Source organism: Camelus ferus, chromosome 1, assembly GCF_009834535.1.
Source record: "Camelus ferus isolate YT-003-E chromosome 1, BCGSAC_Cfer_1.0, whole genome shotgun sequence".
Classification (NCBI taxonomy): Eukaryota; Metazoa; Chordata; class Mammalia; order Artiodactyla; family Camelidae; genus Camelus; species Camelus ferus.
The window spans coordinates 74888613-74909589 of NC_045696.1; the positions used below are offsets into that span (position 1 = coordinate 74888613).

At 36.2% G+C, this 20977-nt stretch overlaps 1 protein-coding gene across 1 annotated transcript in view; it reads right to left on the reverse strand.

Annotated features, from left to right (window-relative positions):
- The window catches only part of MFN1 (mitofusin 1), a 32007-nt gene extending 13318 nt beyond the window's left edge, over positions 1 to 18689 (reverse strand). The window contains exons 1-9 of the mRNA XM_006183772.3: positions 18537 to 18689; positions 17360 to 17475; positions 12592 to 12727; positions 11023 to 11185; positions 8675 to 8799; positions 7772 to 7880; positions 6329 to 6436; positions 3958 to 4111; positions 3774 to 3841 (exon numbers count right to left, since the gene is read on the reverse strand). Of these exons, the coding sequence (XP_006183834.1) occupies positions 3774 to 3841; positions 3958 to 4111; positions 6329 to 6436; positions 7772 to 7880; positions 8675 to 8799; positions 11023 to 11185; positions 12592 to 12727; positions 17360 to 17471 (975 nt within the window). The 5' untranslated portion in view covers positions 17472 to 17475; positions 18537 to 18689. The remainder of the gene's footprint in view (positions 1 to 3773; positions 3842 to 3957; positions 4112 to 6328; positions 6437 to 7771; positions 7881 to 8674; positions 8800 to 11022; positions 11186 to 12591; positions 12728 to 17359; positions 17476 to 18536) is intronic.
- Positions 18690 to 20977: the final 2288 nt, after the last annotated feature.

Below are 20977 nucleotides of genomic sequence, written 5' to 3' on the forward strand. Positions count from 1 at the left end.
GGCAATCTTTTTCTAATTAAAAAGTATCTCACATTAATGTTCCCACTGATCATAAAAATGCCAAGAGTTAATTGCAAGAGAAATACTCTATTCCCAAATAAGTGTAAGAAATGCCAATTTAAATAAAGTTTCTTTACTGAACCATTTCTCAGAGACCTTCAAACATAATATGCTGAAGAATCTCTGTGGGGACATATACAGCATGCAGTAGTTCCCAGACTTATTTTATCAGGAACTCCAATTTCCAAAGGAGATACTTCAAATACTACAGCAGACAATTTAAATTCCATCTTGTCAGAGTCTCCTATAGGCTGCTTTAAAAATTATTAAAGATTTAGAACCAAAACAATAATCACATCTCAAGATCATCTGATTTTCTAATAGCATCTAAAGAAGACAGCTGGCAATTTAATCATATGTAGTTACAAATTTGTAAGTATTAATATTTATATGTAATTAAAATATAAAACAAACTTGTCAGGTCCCCTTAATAACACACCCCAAACAACCAATAACATGTTATTCACCACTGCCAATGTGTTATTCTGAAATATTTTAAATGGACAGGAAAAGGGCAAAAAAGAACACCAAGATACAATATACCTTTCAAGTAAATATACCAAATGTTAACATTCAGCTTTGTTTACCTTTCCTTCTTTCTTTCCATACAAATATGTAGAGATAAGTCTATGCAGGTATTCATATATTTTTATACATACCTGTATATATATTTTCTTGCTGCACAATTTGACAGATCATTGCAACCACCACAACCTTACTACTAAATATATTAACATGTGTCTCCTAAGAACGGGGATATTTTCCTGTACAACCAGAAAATAATTATTGTACTCAGAACATTTATCACTGGGAATATTATTAACCTAACATACAGTCTATTTCCAAACTTTGCCAGTTGTCCCAAGAATGTCCTTTACAAGAAATTCACTGACATTTTATTTTATACCTCTTTTCTATCATGCAACCAAAACTATTAAGAATAGTTAATGGCCAAATATTTGGGCAAAAAATTCAGATTTCTAAACTGCCTTCAGAATATACATCTGTTCAAATATAGGCTGAAAACAATAAGAAAACATATTAACAGAATCAACATTGATTTTCTTGATTGATTTTACTTGACTTAAAATTTAACTTGGTACCCTGATCATTCACAGTATTTAGCTTCTTTTAAACCAAATGAATCTCAAGAAGTCCACTGCAAAGATCAGACCATTGGATAAAAATGGTGACTTGGTAAAGTTTTTCTTTTCACAAAAACTATCTTATAAGACTACACAAACTTACACAAAAATGAATTCTAGAAACAGAGAAAATGTGTGTAAAGGCCACCACATTCTGTGATTACAACACAAAGAAACCAAGAAAAGTTAGATGAGAAGAATCCAACATTTGAATTTCAATAACTCCTGTATTCAATAGGAAATGCCAAAAACTATAATTAAAAATAATCAACAATGAAAACTGGATACTAAAACCCAAAGAGTACATCCAAAGCTACACTCACAAATTCATAGCCCTAAATTCTTTCTCAAAGATCAAAAAGCAAAAAACAATTCCACTTATATTATAAAGCAGTAGGAAACAGAGAATTTAATGAACAAAACTCAAAAAATGTTATTTATTAATTGATAAATTAACCAAGGAGTAGGCCTGGGTCTTTGGATAGAGCAAAGCAATCAAATCATTAGCAAATCCAATTAATGTTTAAAATACATAGACATTTCTTGTATCCTTTATATATATCCATATATAAGTCTATATAGATATATAGATAAGGGATATAAAATATTTTAAATAATTTTATACTATGAAATTATAAATTCTCAGGAATGTACAAATTTATAGGCAATCATAAATTACCAAAATTGATTTTTTAATTAATAAATTTCAGCTTTGGATAAATGTTGAAGAGTTGTCAATGTAGTTACCAAAAAGAGGTTTGCCATCCAGACAAAATTTTTTGCCTATCTGTTTATTTCTTGAGGTAAATACAAAAAATTTCCAGCTGATGCTCATTTTACATCTATCATAGTTTTAAACAAAAATTTCAAACCTCTAAAGCCTGACATTCTCTACAACTTCATGTAAAAAAAAATCTCCTGCTCAGTTTTGTCCATTTATCACTTTTAGATTCTCAAATGAACCTTTACAGTAAAAAAGAGAAATACCATGTTTCTTTCAAAAACACTAGAAAGAACAGTTCCTAAGTCTGCCTGATTGTTGCCATCACTGCAGCTCTGACTATATACCAGATTCCTAGGTCCATCCCAGCCCTACTGGATCAGTCTCTGGGGCAGGTCAGGAAGCTGCAGTTCTCTAAAGTACCTCGGGTTTCTCATGATCAGCCGGGTGTGGGAACCAGTGCTCTACAGCACATCTTTTATTCTTCTCATTCCCACCTCTTCAAGGAGATATTCTGGGAAAGCAAAAGCTGTACCAGGAACCAATAGGAAAGAGGTATAAATGTATAACTGAATAGTATATGATTTGGTAGGAAAAATGAATGACAGACACAAGACAAAAGAAAAACTCAGTAAGTAAGAAAAGAAAACAGAAACAACAACAGATACTCTCCCCGATATTTTCCCCATGGATAAAATGACTGTAACTGATGAGTGAGGAGAGCATTGAACCTTTTGCAAAAGCAAAAGGGAAAGAAAATAAACAATGGTCTTTGAGTAACTGGGACATCATGTATCCTCTGCCTTAACTTGAGAGGGTATCTGCTGATTTCCCAGGGGCCTCTGAACAATTAGAGACACCTTACCAAGATAGCTGGGAGTGGGTTTTCTTTAACACTTTACCTTCATCTACCTAATGGTCTTTCTCCCTCTCACCAAATGAAAAATGGGGGATAGTGAGCAAATGTGTAACTTTAAAAATTCTGCCAAGTACATTCAACATTCATGTCCTTACTATTCATGCATTTACTACTTACAAGGAAGAATAATTACAGACGGAAGTCTTTTCAGTTCTGAAGTATTTGTGTTCATCTGGGGTGAGGAGGAGACATGCAATCTAGTAAGCAAGCTAGACAGAGCTAAATAAGAGGTAAGAAGATTAACATCTGAAGAACTTTTCAGTCAAATGTAGGATGAGTTTTAATGTCTGAATAAAACACCTAGACCAAAACATAAGGAAGCATCCTCCATCCCCAGTGCTGCACACACGTTAGCTATTCACGAACCTCAGTAGTTCCTACCAGATTCCTAAAATACAGGACCTTTATCTTAATTCTTTTTGTATTTGTTTGTTCAGGACATTTGGCATAAAACGTAGAGAATCAACAGATGACAATACAGTTTAGAAATGTAATACTTTTGTCAAATGACATTAACTACGTTCTATCTCTCTCTGCAAATAGTATGGTACAAAAGAAAAAAGATGTTCATTTTGCTCTATTATCCACCCCAACAGCAATTACATTTCTTTAATCCTATCCTTAACTACTGAATATAGGGAATTTCACTCATTGCACAACACACCAGAAAAGTGTCTCATTTAAATACAAATACATAAGGAAAAAGAGTAAGAAGAAATTACAATCTTTAATTCTCTATTCTTACGTGTCATCCATTTTGCAGGGACTTTCTTCAAACTCTCCTTGTTTCACTTGCTGTGTCAGAAACTATACTAAATAATAGCAAAGGTTATTGACAAAGATTTAAGTAGTGAAAACAGAAGATTGTGATCACTCTTCAACCAATGCTAGGGTTTTCTATTAGTTAATACATTCACAAAATTCCTACCTCAAAGATTTGTTCAAAATTCTGAAACTCCTGTAATCTTGCCTGAAATCCTTCTGCAAGTGCCCCACCTGTAATATTTAGGTGAAGATTTAAAAATCTAGTAAATAGCAAGATAGGATTTCTAGAATGCCATTTTTATAATCTATACATGAATTTCAAAAGGAAGTCTATATTGAATACATACCACCTTCTGGCATCCCCTGTGCTTTGTGCTTTCTAGCACTAAGGACTTCCTTTGCGGAAACAAAAAAGATACGATTCTGTGCTTCTAAAGGATCCACAACTTTGAGCTCCTCCACTAAGAAATGCAAGCATCTTTCCATGTGCTGTCTGCGTACCTAGAGAAAAACAGTATTAAAAGGGGCAAACATAATTATAGCCAACAGCTATAGGCCTATACTAAACTCCATTTATAATATTATAGTAACAGCTGCCATACACTCAACAAATCCAAAAATTCTAATAAATGAAGTTTGATACTTGCCTGACAAGAAATCTTTCTCTTAACTTAATGATTCTTCTTGAATATTTAATTTAAAATTCTGATGGACCACCAAATACTACACATCCATTATGAAACATATTGTAGTCAAATGTTAGTACTTAATGGCATGGGAAAGGTTCCTAATTCTGTATTAAGAATATATGAGATAGATATATATATATTTGTGTAAATTAATAGGTGGTATGCCAGCAACACCCACAAAAATGGATAACATTTTTATTTCTTCCTTATGCTTTTCCTATTTTTCAAATTTTCTACAATGAATCTATTAATGCCTTTAAAATCAGAAAATAAATGCTACAGTAAATTTGTTACAATGAAGTTATTTTTATTTAAATTCAGAACATACATGGTATATTTTTCTTTTAAGAAACACTGGGAATTAAAGTTGGGGAGAATGCATTAGCTAGGGACTGGGTTTGTATTATTAGGTTTAAGACTAGCATTTGGATATTTAAATTAAGAATAAGTGTTAGTAGTTAGGGTTTAGCATTATGGCCATGATAACAGACCTCCATGTTAAGACTTAATAAAATTCAGCTAAATTGGAATGGAGAAGAACAATCTGTGGGTGATATTTCCTAATTCTCTGATGATTAAATGTGACCCTGATTTGAAAAGAGCATGATTATAAAACAAGAGTTAATAACAGCAGGATATAAAGCTTCGTCTTAAGCAAAACTCCACTTCTGGGAGTGAGGGGAAGAATTAAAGCAAATAATATAATGTGAATAGTGATGAGATAGTGTAGGTTTTATTTTTTTAATGCATTTTCCAAGTTTTTTTTTTTTACTATTAAAATCAGAAAAAGCAGTGTCAAACAAATTAAATATTACATGTAGAACAAATGCCAGATTCTCTACTCTTTTTAAACAGAAGTTTCAAACCACCAGCATGACTAAAATGAAATACAAAGCCAAAAAATACCAAGTGTTAGCAAGGATATAAATCTCTTGGAATTCTCAATCTGCTGGTGGGAATATCAAATGGTATGAGCACTTCACAAAACTCTTGGGCCACTTATTAAAACAGCATATTCTTAACCTGTAATCCAGCAATTCCACTCCTAGATATATACCTACAGATTACTGATTCCTACATTATTAACATTTTGAGTCAGATAAGTCTTTGGTTGAGGGACAGGAGCTGTTCTGTGTTATAGGATGTTTAAAAGCATCCCTAACCTCTCCTCCCACTGGATGCCAACAGCACACTCCCCTAGTTGTGGTAACAAAAAATGTCTTCAGACATGGCCAAATATTTCCTAGGGCCAAAAATCATCCAACCCCTCACAATGAGAACCACTGATATATAACCAACAGAAATATACACCAATGTGTACCAAAAACACATATATAAGAATGTGCACAGCAGCATTATTTATAATAGCCCAAAACAGGAAATTTATCCAAATGCCCATCACTATCAGAAAGAACAAATCAACGTTGTTTTCATGGGATGAAATACTACGCAGCCATGAGAATGCACTCCAACTATGCACAACAGTATGGATACAAATCACAAATGTAAAGCTGAACCAAACAAACCTGATACAGTACTAGATACTATGTGATCCCATTTTGTAAAGTTGAACAACCAGAAAAATTAATCTAGGGTATTAGAAGACATGATCAGAGGTTAGGGGTTGGGTTGGAGGATAGAGGCTGGAAGTGGCTGATACTGGGGTGCTGGTAATGTTCTGCTTCTTGATCGGGATCCTTACACAGGTGTGTTAAATCTATAAAATTAACTCACCTGGGCACATGACCTATACACTTTCCTGTTACATTATTCTTTAGAGAATTAAAATAAAACAAAAAGGAAGTTTCAAGATCTAAAATGATTAGATACTACTTTTATGACACAACTTTCCTTCAAAGTAGCTTAATACTCTGGTCCCTATCACATACCCACTTCAGGTTTTCTATAATTAGTCTTCTCAGGCAAGGGAAAAGCTGCTTATGATGTTCTGTTCTATGAAGTGTATTGTTTTCTCAGACAGCAATGTACATGACTATATTTCAAAACTTAAGGGAAAAATATAACTTACATCTTCCATATATTCTGGCTCTGATGCAGAGGCATCCCAACGATTATTCAGAATAAAAATATTAGGCTTGGAAAGTCGCTCATTTACCTTGTGAAAAAAGTGTTTTTCCTGAAAAACATCAAATACCCAACAGTATGTTTACTTTTTTAAAAAACTATTTTATTTGTATATTTATATTTGAAATTGTATTTGAATCTAAAAGTTGGAACCATTTAACAAGTGATTAACACTCACTGATAAAGGATCCCAAAGCACTCTGAGCATTAAACTTTCAAAGATGAGAAAATTAAAATATAAGAAAGCAAAAGTTAAGATTTGCCTACTCCCACAAGTCTTTTTGGAAATTCAATTTAACAAATACTCATTTATTTCTACTATATGCAGGACATAAAAGATATTGCTAAATATGATAGTCTAATTTTCAAAAAGATACTTCAAATCTTTTTGAAGATTTAGACTAAGTAAATAATAATGCAAGACACGTGTACAACATATAATAAACAATGGAGAAAGGTATGTGCCATAAATACTATAAATAAATGCTAGGAAGGAGACACCATATCCAGCTGAAATTAGAAAAAGCTCTATAAAGAAGGAAGTGGTGATTAAGATGGGCTTGAAAGTACTGATAACAGGGCTTTTTGAAGGGTAAAAAGTTGGGAAGGGGAAGAATTATATGCAAAGAGTGATATAAACAAAAGTACCAAAGTCAGAATGTATATCAAAGTTTGTTTAACCAACACTGAAATAATGCAGTTACTCTAAAGCAGATTTTAAACATTTATCTATTTTTTTTAATACCATCAGGTTATAAACAACTGTCACTGTTGTCAAAGCAGCCTGGTTTGTGATTAGATCGAGCCATACAAACACTAATAACACAGTGACAAAACAGGTCTTGCTGGTAACACCTAGTTTTAATGGTGTTTGGCCATTAATACGCTTTTTATGCATAACAATTTTTTTTTAATTGTACACAGGTGAGCTGAAACCTAGAGTGTACACAGGTAAAGCTGGAAAAGGTTGACAAAACTCAAAACATGAAAAGCTTTGCCTGCCAGACAGGGAGGTGAGGTGGGAGTGTTACACTTTATTCAAGAGACTTAAGTCAGTAGCCTAACAATGCTGGTGACTGTTCCTTCAGAAACTGGCAAATAACCACAGTGAATGTCAACAACATACATGTATCACACCTTGAACTGAAATATTCACTGGAAGTTAGAGCCATTATTAAACCCTAGATAGCTACTGAAACCCTGGGAACACTCACGAAGACCAGAATCAGCCTTTCTAAGTCCCACAGAAACACAAACTCCTTTGTTCACCCCTGATATTAAGAGGTTCTTTCTAATCCATGATTTGGATTTCCCTCACTTTTCAGAGTTAAAACAGACATCATTTCACTTGCTATCACTCATACAAAATAATGTGATTAGATCCTACCGTGTTCATTAGTGTTGATTCAGAGTTTGCAACCAAAACGAAGACATCAGCATCTAAGCAAAACTTATCAATCCAGCTGTCCAGCTCGGTAGTGACATCTGTACCTGGACTAAGGGGAATAACAAAAATTGTATTACATAGTCTTTAAAAAGAAAATTTGGATTACAGAGAGAGAACTTTTTAAAACTTTTACAATTATTTGAAGCCTAAAGGATAGGATTTCTACCAGTTATCAGCTTGAAGCCTAAGAGATTTAGAGTACTTTCTCACCTATCAGAGAGAAGATGTGGAAAGCCGAGAATTTGTGCTTTATATATATTTCTATTCTGCTGACAACTCCCAGAGCCTATCTAATTGACAACTTCACAAACGCTAAAAAAAGTTTATTTACTAAAGACAGAATACTTCAATTTTTGACAAGGCAAGTAACATGGTCAATATTTTAATCTTTTAAATCTTTATGCTTTGGAAGGCTGAAAATAAGTACAGGAAAACAAAAATAAACTAGGCTAAAACATAATCAAAAATGAAGGTATAAGCAGCTATTTTCAGTATAGCTCAGAGATTTAAGTGCTTATAAGCATAAATAATTTTTTTAAAAAACACCTGCTACACATAAATTCAATATACAACCTATACTATAAAAAGTGTACTCCAACTGTTTATACATTGGCTTAATGTATCCTATGACAGCCCCGTCAATTATCCAGACTACAAAGTCAGTCTAGAGAAACAAAACAGAAGCGCCACAATTCTTGAAATTTCCTGTAATAAAGTTACAATCTAGCAAAGAACAAAGCAGCAACTGACCATTTTACATTTTTATGTAATACACGCCAAAGTAAGCAGCACTTCTATTAAATAAAACTTTACAATGAGAAAACAATTCACACGTAATTTTACCTGTCCACTAAAACCAGGTCATCTCTCAAGAGGGCACATTTTGCTTTTGGCCAAAACACATGTACGAGACAGCCAGCTTTCAAGTCTTTGTCCATATGAAGGGCATGGGCCAGCTGATTAACTGTCTAAAGTAGGAAGGAAAGAAAAAATTAAACTCTACTTACAACCAAATTGAATAAAAATTTAACATATTATGATTTGGTACAATATTTATTTTTTCAAAACGTAGAAAATGCAGAACTTTAAATAATTTGAAATGAAACCCATCTGAGCAATCTTGAGAAATCTGAGGTTTAAAATGATCAAATAGAAAAAAAAAATAGTACCCTTGAAACAGTTTACTCAGTATCATTCTGCAAAAATAATCCAGGCTGGAAACATTCTAAATGCCCAACAAATGGCACTCTGGAAATGGAATCCTATGCAACCCCTGAAATTGATATTGTATATATGAGAAGAAATGCACACTATTTTTTAGAGGAAAAAAGTGTATCAGAAAATAGCATATATGATTAAAAAAAGCATTTTGTTTTAAAAATACAGAGAAACACCAATTTAACTCTATACCAAAGAATTTCCACTGGTTTTGGAAGTGTGTGAGTTTTGGAGTTTCTCCTCTTTTTGCCTAATTGTATTTTCTGACTCTTCTAAAATGAGTTTATTGCTTAGTAACTAAGGGGGGGAAACAAAAGACATGTCACCAGGCAGTTACTTATCCACACATGCCTCCTTGAAATTAATGATTATGCCTTCTCTTTCTATTTAATTACAATATTTCTATTTCTCAAGATGACTTCTGACATACTTAGTTTATTACCTTTCATGTATGTGTTAAGTTAAACATACAATACAAAAGGTTTAAAACAAAATTAGTAATCAAGGAAAGGGCATCAGCACATGTATCTGTATGGTTCTTTTGTGATTTGTATGCAATTTTACAGGGAAACATCTATTTTCAAGTGGGCACAACAGGGTTGAAGTGAATTTCCACAGCAACAATGCTAGGTAGGTTTTTGGTTTTTGTTTTTTCTTTTTGCTTGCTTTCATAAACTTTCTGATAGATTTATAAACTTGTATTAAAATCCTGATGCCTTACCTATAAAATTAGGATAATAAAAGCATCTATCTGACAGAGTTGTGGTGATGTTTGAGTTATTACAAGTATTTAAAATAGTGCCTGGTACACAACAAGTGTGCAAGAGTATTAGCTATTATTGTCGCATTTATTTTACTAAGTGAACTATTATCACCAAAGACTCAAAGTCTATTTATACCTTAAAGCAGGCCACTTATTGAGATAAACAAATTTAAATTCTGCAGTAGGGGAGAGGAGTAAAAGAGCAAGAAGAAAGAGGACTGGAGGTAGAGAGCACAGATCACGAAAAATGAGATGACTACCTTGAAACAGCACAGCACGCTTGACTTTGAGGATCTTAAGCCACAGGTAGTTGGAATTCTGATTTGGTAAAAATCTTGATTACAAAGTGATGCCTTCATTTGTATGGGTTAAAAGTTTGAAAAATGTTTTCCTAAATATCATCTCATGTATTGCTCATAACTAATCTGAACAGTATTACACAAACTGAGTTACCAGTTCTGATCAAACAGCAAACTCACAGAACGAGAACTAGACCTATGAATTCACCTACAGTGTAGCCCAAAATTAAAACAACATGGATCTACACACACTGAACTTTTGCATTCGTGGGAGAGATCTTAAGACTGAGAGAAAGTAACCACAGTGAGAAACACTGCCTTTACCAATTGCTTTCATTCCAGAGTAAACATCTTGCATCGTAATTGCTTTTCCTTTATTTCTTCTTTTGGCTGAAAAAATCTAGTGCCACTGAATTCCCTAAGAAACCTAAGAAAGGTAGGGAACTACCATTGGCATTTATCTGAGAAAGCTATGACATTTACTCATGAATATGCTTACCAAATACTCCAATGGTAAAAAGTTTCTAAAGGCACAGACATGTGTCAAAAACAGATTCCAGAGCCCAATTTTTTAAACAAAGTTTACTGCAGAAAGTAAATATTTGAGATTAAACAGCAACAGCACACTTCAATAACGTTCTTTTCACTGGGAATATCATTTTTAAAACTTCACAAACTTTTAATTCTAATTTACTTTTATTTAAGGACAGGTTTTATGCTTTCAGTTATTTAGCTCTGAAGCAAAAGAATAAAATTCAAAACATTAATGATGGTTGTAAAAGCTATGAATAGAAACAGTAAAGATTCTTCCATCTCCAGCAACGCAGACATCTTGTAAAACATTTTTTAAAAGAACAAGTTAAGGGCATTATTTCAGGTACATTATTGTTGCTAAAGGTCCAATAGTATACCTTCACACTCTTTTTTTCATCTGATCCTTCTGTCATGAGATAGGCTTTATCTCCATCAGTCCCTTCAACACTCAGGAAGCAATTAGTTGTATGGCCAATTCCACTAGGGAGGACTTTATCCCACAACATGGCATTGATAACAGAGCTCTTCCCACTGCTCGTCCTGAAGAATGAATACATAAAATCATGAAAAACAAAACATAACAGTAAAAACTTTGTTCTTTCACTGGGTCGAAGGCCAACTTTTTTAGAATGGAAATTTTGTAAATTTCATCAGATTACACTTTCCATGAAAACGTTGACAACTTGATTTACACAACTGTTGGCAATGCACATTTCAGAAAAATTGAGGAAAACAAATCCTACATTTCCCATAAAGCTATCCTTGCCCTTTCTACCTTTCTTGCTTCTTGAGGAAATCTGAAATCACAGCCTACTTGTCCCAACACAGTATTCACATCTCCAGATGTGGTCTAATATCCCATCTTCTTAAATCTGGGCTGGACCTTTCTCACAACCAAAACTAACTCCTATTTCTCCTTCTCAAGTAGGACAACTGAGTCATCACTTCTTCAGGAGGCCTCTTCCCTCCCACTCCTACTCCACCCTACCTGAGGTGTGGCCTCCTTCACGGACCTACTTCCTACTAGACTGTGTAAGGCCCTGAGAATATGGTCAAGTGGGGGAAGCAGACAACACCAACAAAAAACAAAAACAAAAAACAAACCAAAAAACCCACAGAGCTTTGTGAGAAGTTTTCAAGGACATAAACAGGGTGCTTTAGTAGAGAATAACCAAAAAGGAATACCTCAGACAGAGTGGTCATGGAAGGTTTCTGCTGTAGTAACGTTTAGGATGAGATGTGAAGACTGAGGAGGAGCCAGACATAGAGCAAGGCAAAGAGAATTCTAACTACAGGAAATTGCAAGTGCTAAAGCCCTAAGATGGAAAATATCTTAGAAGCCCTATGAGGTTAGTTTAGTGAGTAAATTAATGCCTCCACTGGTACACAGCATATGATATCTGAACAACCAAGTACGGGCCTAGTCATCTTTGTATCCCATGTGCCTAACAGAATGCATGGTATATAGGTAGTTAACAAATGATCCTTAGATTAATGCATGAGCTGTGGCAGAGATTGTTACTCTACCACTCCAGGAGTTATGTTATCGAATGGCACTTCCCATTCTCCCTCTGGGAATCATGGAGCTGAAAATCCTTTTGGAAGATACACCTGATAATCAATAGAAGTTTAAAACAGTAAGTCACAAGTTATATTTATCACTTGTTTTTCTATTCTTATAACTGGCAGAAGCCAATTCTTAGAGGTGAGCATCCTTAAAAAAATATGACTGCCTTTGATAAAGCTTTATGTTATACCAGGAGCTATAATGAACAAATTCTTTCACATGCTGATAGCTTTAACATTTAACACAGGCAGAAACTGTTGTGAAGAGGAGAGGGAGGAATAGCACTTGCTGAAACATTAGAAACAAAGCTAGGGATATGATCAAGAAAAGCCACTAATTTCTGAAAACTACCCTTGAGAAGAAATAATAAAAGGATTACCTGCCAAAAAATGCCACTTTCATGTGTCTCCGAGACAGCACCTCACCAATGATGGAAAGCTTGTTTTTATACCTCTGTATTTCTATCAGATCATCCTCAGTAGCTACTTGGTCAAGTTCTGGATTCTTGTATGTTGCTATAAAATTGAAATGGTATTAGAGAAAGTAATAAAGATGAATATTAAGTATAAAACACAATACTTCAGATATGCATATATTTAGCTTTGTTCTGTATTAACATGCCATGAGAAAATAAAAATGCCATGCTATCTGAATATTTGATAAAAGGTAAATGCCTCGTTGCAATGGGTCATAAAAATACCGTCCAAAAGAATTTCAAAATAATTAAAAATTACTTAAGTCCAGTCAAAAGGGTCATTTATTAGTCATCTAGGTTTCAAAGATACAAAATACCCACCTAAGACAAAATCGCACTTCTGATTAGAGAAACTAGAACCCAATAGCCACCTAGTATTATTCCATCCTGACAGCTTTAAATCTTGAAGTCAGAAGAGGAATTCACATGCTAATAGAGTGAGGTTTGAATGGGTACCCCACCCTCCCCCCACCAAAAGATATGGTTCAAGGTCTTCAAGCTAGGTAAGACCTTGCTATTTTACAACTTCTTGTCTTCTTCCCACACAGATGGAGCAAAACAGCTAACATGAAAAAAGAACTGCAGATTGTATCCCACTGTCGGGTTTGGGGGTAACTGCCTACCCCAGCCCCAACCTCCCTTCCTCCAAGAATAGGGGTACCTACAAAAGCAAGGATTTGAAAAGGAGAAAAGAATTTCAGTTTTGTTTATATTCCAATAATACAAATTTTTACATTTATATATTTATCATCTCATTTTGAAGGTGAAAACATGGAGATTCTTTAGCTATCTGAATGGTGCCAGTTAGAGACAAAAATTGACACGACTTACCAGGTGATCATCTAATTAAACTTGAGCTTTACATCATACTTTTCAAGTACATTAAAAAAATACATGCAATTTGGTGAATAAAAGTGAGACTGGCTTAAGTATCATTACTTTCATCATTGTTTTTCATTTTATTCTTGCTCTTACTTATTCTTCCTAACTTACTTGTTTTGCCTCTTTTTTTGCAACATTTTTTTTCTGAGATTCTAGAACCAGTAATATAAGAAAATAGGTTAAGGAGGGGTCCTCAGAGAAGGAGAACCATAAATGGCTTTCTTGACATAAGAGAATCCATTTCAGTCTAAGCCATTTTGGTATCTAAGTTTGGCCACAGTGCTTGTCCTTGAACAGGTCTCAGTAACCAATGATCTTAAGGGAACAAAGGAATGCGGGGACAGAGAAAAGGCAAACATTAGTGCAGTGATAAAGTGGAGCCTAGTCCCTCCTCAAGGGAAATACGTAATAGTATATCTTTGAGTTCTCTGGGAACTAAGGATACCACCTGGGTGGAGGAAGGAATGTTGGCCCTGCTTACTTCAATCAACCATGACCTGAACTCTGTCAACCTTTGCCCCAATTGTATGCTGAATTCTCTGCTCAAGCCCCTTCATGAATACTTACGTACCCTTAGCTTAAAACTTCCCCAGTTCTGCTGTTCTGGGAGACACTGCTTCAGGAAAGACCCCAGTTTTCTCCCGACTTGCTGAAAGTAATAATAAATCCTTCCTTCTCCCTATCTTTGGTTTGGTTGTGTCTACTGGCTCAACACCCAAGAAGCAAACTCAGGTTTCAGGTAATAGTAACACTGAATTCATCTAAATTCTAAAGCTGCCATTCGCTAGCTCCTAGGATAATGTTCAATTCATTAACAGGCTCAATATACAGAAGATGTTACATTTAACTTCATCTTCACTTCCCATCAACTTTTTAAGAATAAAATATTATTCAAAAGCCACTGTGCCATGTCAAATTCTTTCCAAATTGAAAACTAAGATTCTGCTGTTGCATTTCTTTACACTAACAATGAAATATCAAAAAAGTAAAGTTAAAAAAAAAAATCCCCTTTAAATTCTCATTAAAAAAAATAATTAAGAATAAACCTGATCAAGGAAGTGAAAAGACTTATATGCAGAGAACTATAAAACATTGATTGAGAAAATTAAAGATGATTTAAAGAAGCAGAAAAATATCCTATGCTCTTAGATTGGAAGACTATCATTAAAATGGTCATACTACCCAAAGCAATCTATAGATTTAATGTGATATCTATCAAATTACTCAGGACATTATTTGAGAACACTGAGGATTTTTCCTGAAGCAGTGTCTCCCAGAACAACAAAATTGGAGAAGTTTTAAGCTAAGGGTACATGAGCATTCATGAAGGGGCTTGAGCAGAGGAGAATTCACCATAAAATTGGGGCAAAGGTCAACAGAGTCCATTTCACAGAACTAGAACAAATAATCCTAAAATTTATATGTAATCACAAAAGACCCAGAATTGACAAAGCAATACTGAAGAGTGAAGTTGGAGGAATAATCCAGACTTCAGACAATACTACAGAGCTAGAGTAATCAAAATAGCATGGTCTTGGCACAAAAACAGACATATGGATCGATGGATCAGAATAGAGAGTCCAGAAACAAACCTACACACCTAGAGTCAATCTTTGACAAAGGAGGCAAGAACATACAATGGAGAAAAGACAGTCTCTTCAGCAAGTGGTGTTGGGAAAACTGGATAGCTGCATGTAGATCAATGAAGTTAGGACACTCCCTCATACCTTACACAAAAATAAACTCAAAATGGCTCAAAGACTTAAACATAAAACAAGACACCATAAAACTCCTAGAAGAGAACACAGGCAAAACATTCTATGATATAAATCGCAGCAATGTTCTCCTAGGGCAGTCTATCCAGGAAATAGAAATAAAAGCAAAAATAAACAAATGGGACCTAATTAAACTTAGAAGCTTTTGCACAGCAAAGGAAACCATAAACAAAACAAAGAAAACTTACAGAATGGGAGAAAATATTTGCAAATAATGTAACTGACAAGGGCTTAAATTTCCAGAATACACAAACAGCTCACACAACTCAGTAACAACAACAACAACAAAAAAAACCTCAATCCAACAATAGGCAGAAGAGCTAAACAAACATTTCTCCAATGAAGACATTCAAATGGCCAACAGGCACATAAAAAAATCTTCAATATTGCTAATTATCAGAGAAATGCAAATCAAAACTACAATGAAGTGTCACCTCAAAACCAGTCAGAAATTGCCATCCTTTAAAAGTCCACAAATCGTAAATGCTGGAGAAGGTATGGAGAAAAAAGGAATCCTCCTACACTGTTGGTGGGAATGCAGTTTGGTGCAGCCATTATGAAAAACAGTATGGAGATTCCTTAAAAAACTAAAAATAAACTTATCCTATGATCCAGCAATCCTACTTCTGGGCATATGCGCAAAGGAAGCTCTAATTTGAAAAGATACATGCACCGCAATGTTCACAGCAGCACTGTATACTATAGCTAAGACGTGGAAGAAACCTAAATGTCCATTGACAGATGACTAAGAAGTTGTGGTGTATTTATACAATGGAATGCTACTCAGCCATAAAAAAGAATAAAATGCCATTTGCAGCAACATAGATGGACTTGGAGATCGTCATTCTAAGTGAAGTAAACCAGAAAGAAAAACAAAAATATCGTATCACTTATATTTGGAATCTAATTTTTTTTTAAAAAAGGTCACAAATGAACTTATTTACAAAACAGAAGCAGACTCAGAGACATAGAAAACAAACTTATGATTGGAGAAGTTGGGAATTCAGGATTTGTGGATACTAACTACTGCACACAAAATAGATAAACAAGGTCCTACTGTATAGCACGGGGAACTATATTCAGTATCTTGTAATGGCCTATAGTAAAAAAATATGAAAAGGAATATACATATATACACACTCACACACATGCATAAATGAATCACTATGCTGTATACCAGAAATTAACACATTGCAAATGGATTATACTTTAATTTTTTTAAAAAAGGAAAAGAAAACTAAGATTCTGTACCAGTACTTTTCTTCCTCATTCAACAGCAAAACTTGAATTGTGTCACGTTTGGTGATGATAGAATAAAAAGGCAGGATCCCTACTCTCAAGGAACTCAAAATCTGGTGAAGGAGGATTGGGAGGGATAAGGCAAAAAGTTTGATTCTACCAGCCTACCAAATGTTTCCCACTGGAGTTTACACAATCCCTACCCTTGAAGGTCAACAATTATCTCTAAAGTAGTATTCTGTAGTAGGACGTCCTCATCACCTTTGTTTGAACAGTTACATTCACTTTAAGATAACTCCTTTTGTTCTATTCCCACTGTACCCCAGCCTCATTTGAGAGGATAAGACACGTCTGAGATCTTGGCTTAACTGCTGAGTGGATGGAAGACATAAGTATAATGGCTAAATGTGGGCTGCCTGACTTTAGTCTGGGTATTAACCAGCTGTGTGATCTTAGGTAAGGTGCTTAATTTTTCTGTGCCTTAGTTCATTCATCTTTAAATGTGTGATTAAAATCTGCCTCAGTGCTGATCTGAGGATTAAATGAGTCATTAATGTAATGAAGTGCTTAGAGTAATAATACCTCACACACAAGCATCCTTTTTTAGTTGCTGTAATAATCTTCAATCTTGCTCCTTTGGAAGGCAGAAATGGGTTTTATTTGTATCCCTCATCTAGCATAATGCCCTATATGTGTTCAGTAACCAAAGCTGAAAGAATAAAGCACCTTTATATATTTTCAAAAGTAATTTATTTTAAAAACTTAGAGGAACTAACCTTCAACAAAACGTGATCCTTCAGTAACAAACTCCAGTAACTGATCAAATATCCCAGTAATCGCCTTCTTAGCCAGCACAAAGTGCTTCAGTGGAGAAGCAGTTTCCGCCATTATGCTGAAAATAAAGTTAGAAAAGTACAAATTAAACTGGATGCTGAAGATACGTTAATTAATGACACTTTCCAGCGACATTAACTCCCCAATTGAATAAATGAAACAAACTTCCAAAATAACTTGCAAATAATTGTGTTTTGGGGTAGAAGTGTTTTAGTCAGATAATTAAAGAATCCTTTGGGGTGATATTCCACTAAAATAAGTGAATCCTACTGGCCAAAATAGTGGCTGCAATTTCTACTTTAGTTCCCTTTGCTGACAATGAAACTGGCTAAATTCTGATTGCACGTGACTCAGGAACAGGGTGAGTGAGATGAAGTCAAATTCACGAACAGTAAGTTAAGTTTCTCAACCTGGACATCTAGGCGGGTGGAGGTGGATATACAAAGTCAGGGGAAAAGAATTCCAAGTTTATAATGCAATTCTAAGGTTTAGAAAGTAGTTCTCATCACAACGAACAGAGGGACAAGCCTTAAAGCGAGCATTAAAATTTTCAGCCAAAATACCAAGAGCTTCAAGGAATACAAGAAAAATTTTTGAAGCAGCTTCTCATGAAAAGACACCAAACAAAAATAATCATACGCTAGTCTAATCCCGATGTGTATGTGTATAAAATGGAGCAGAGTGGCCGTAAAAAAAGCTGAGCTTTCCAAAGGGTCAGCAAACGACTGAGCGAAGGAGCCGCACGGGAAAGCACGGTGAGGGCAACAACCCGATTCAGCTGGGTGTGAACACCTACCTTGGGGAAAGGCCTTCCCCGCCTTCCACACCAGGCGCAGGAGCCCCGCCCGCAGGGCTCGGCGCCAGACCCCTCCACCGCCCCTCGTGCGCCGGCCCCGGCTCGGGCTCCCTGCCCCCCTGGCTCCGGCCTCGCGGGCTCCGCGGGCCCGACCCGGCCGCCGGCCCTGCCCGCAACCCGGCTGGCTCGCTCCTTTTCCGCAGGACGGCGGCGGCGTCTCGTCACAGAGCCCCACGCACGACTCCCCGTCCCCTGTCCCTGGCCGGGCGAAGGTCACCCCGAGCAAAGTGAACCGGCCGGCAGCCGAGGCAGCGGACGCTCACCCTGTCCCGGCTCCGACTTGTCACCCGGCAACCGCAACTCAGCCACAACCCCCAAATCGCCTCATTCTTCCATGAGAAGCTGGGAGACGGGGAGGCGGCGGGAGTAGAGGCAAAAGGGCGGTTACTTCCGGTCTCATGTCCTTCCCGATTTTGTTTGGCTCCGTAGCCGGAAGTGTGTCTACGCCGATCACCATTTTTCTTCCGGGCAGAAGGCAAGAAGTTGTTGTGGGCAGGGAATGCTACCAGAAGAATGCTTTTCCGTTCACTCCCAACTTGGGCTTCCCCTCCCTCTCCCTTCAAAGTTTCCAAGGCTCTGCCCAGCCTGGGCGTAGCTAGCTGCCAGTGGCTGATTTAGTGAGGAGAGCTAAAAGGAGGAGGGGTGGGATGAGATAAGGTGGGGTCGGGGTGCCGGACCAGAAGGATTCCAGCTTACAGGGCCAGCAGCGATAAGGGAAAACCTTTTGACCTTTTCACTACCCTCTATTCTTGCGTGATTTACTTCCTGAGCTTGGAGTATAGCTGTGTGTGGGTGGGTGCTTGTTGAATTACAGGTGAAACTTAGAAAATTGATGTATTCTTGACTAGTGCTTCTCAAATTTTGTACTTAGGAATTTTGTACTGGAGGATTTTGTTAAGCTGCAGATTCTGATTTATTGGGAGAGTGCGTTTCTAACATCGGTGGAGAGCCGCCGCCGCCGCCGCTGCCGCTGCTGCTAGTCTGCACAAGCTCAACGGAAATTCCTGGAATTTCTTTCTAGAGTTGGCAAGTGAGGCGCAGTTTTGCAACTGAGGCCATTTCATCTTTCTGAGCCTCAGGTACTTCATCTGTAAAATCAGAGTTCTAATACTTGCTTTATGGGTAGGCTCTAGTACGCAGTTACTCAAACACTAATCTAGGTGTTGCTGGGAAAGTATTTGTGATTAACATCTACAATCAGTTGACTCTGTGTAAAGGGGATTAGTTTGGGTAATCTGGGTGTGTTTGATCCAGCCAGTTAAAAGACTTAGGAGAACTGGGATTTCTCTAATAAAGGAATTCTGTCTGTGGACTGCAGTATCAGTTCCTGCCCAAGAATTTCCATTCTGCCTTTAATGATGGCTTGCCCATTATTAGATATATATATATTTGTAAACAACGAAAAATTTATTCTTTCACAGTTATAGATGCCAAATGTCTATAAAGTAAGTGTCAGCAGGCCTCACCTTCCTCTGGAGACTCTAGGGGGAGGTTGCTTCTTTGCCTCTTCCAGCTTCTGGTGGCTACAGGCATTCCTTGGCTTAGGGCTACATAACACCAATCTCTGCCTCCATCCTCAGGTGAACCTTCACATGGCCTTCTCCCGTTTGTCTTCAATCTCCCTCTCCTTTCTCTGATACAGACAGACACCAATCACTAGATCCAGTATGGGGCTTTGGATCCTGGATCCTAAATCCAAAACGATCTCAAGATCCTTAAGTTAATTACATCTTCAAAGGCCCCATTTCCAAGTAAGATCATACTCACAAGTATCAAGAGTGAGGACCTGGATATATATTTTTGGGAGATACTACTCAACCTTTTACATATGTATTATAAATATTTTCTTTAGCCTACAGCTTGCCTTTTCACCTTTAAAATTTTTTAAAATTTAGTTAATTTACAATACTGTTTCTGATGTACAGCAAAGTGATTCAATTTTTATATATGTTCTTTTCACATTCTTTTCCATGATAGTTTATTACAAGATAGTGAATATAGTTCCCTGTGCTATACAGCAGGACCTTATTGTTTATCTGTTTTATATATAGTAGTTTGTATCTCCTAACCCCCCAAATCCTAATTTATCCCCCCCACCATTTTCCCCTTTGGTAACCATAATTTGTTTTCTATGTCTGTGAGTATGTTTCTGTTTTGTAAATAAGTTCATTTGTATCATTTTTTAGATTCCACAAATAAGTGATACCATATATTTGTCTTTCTGTATCTGACTTACTTAGTATGATAATCTCTAGGTCCACCCATGTTGCTGCAAATGGTATTATTTCATTCTTTTTCATGGCTAAGTAATAGTCCATTGTGTGTGTGTGTGTGTGTGTGTGTGTGTGTGTGTGTGTGTGTATATACCCCCCACATCTTTATCCCTGCATATTTTGGATTTGCCTAAGCCAGCCCTATATTCCTTGCAGTAAATTTCTTTATCGTGAAATACATTTTGATAGAAGTGCAATTCTAAGGATTCCTAGCAGAAATGACTAGCATACTGTTTATGTAAGTGTTTTTGTTTATGGTCTGGAGAGGGAGGGTGGGGAGAAGAGATAAAGGATTAAAAAGCACAAAATATGGTGTAATCAAAAGCTTTCCTTTGTACTTGCCTGACCAATAAGCACTCTATTTTACAATCATGTTAAGGCATTAAGCAAAAAGGAATGAAATTTTAAGGATGAATTTCAAGCATCAACTA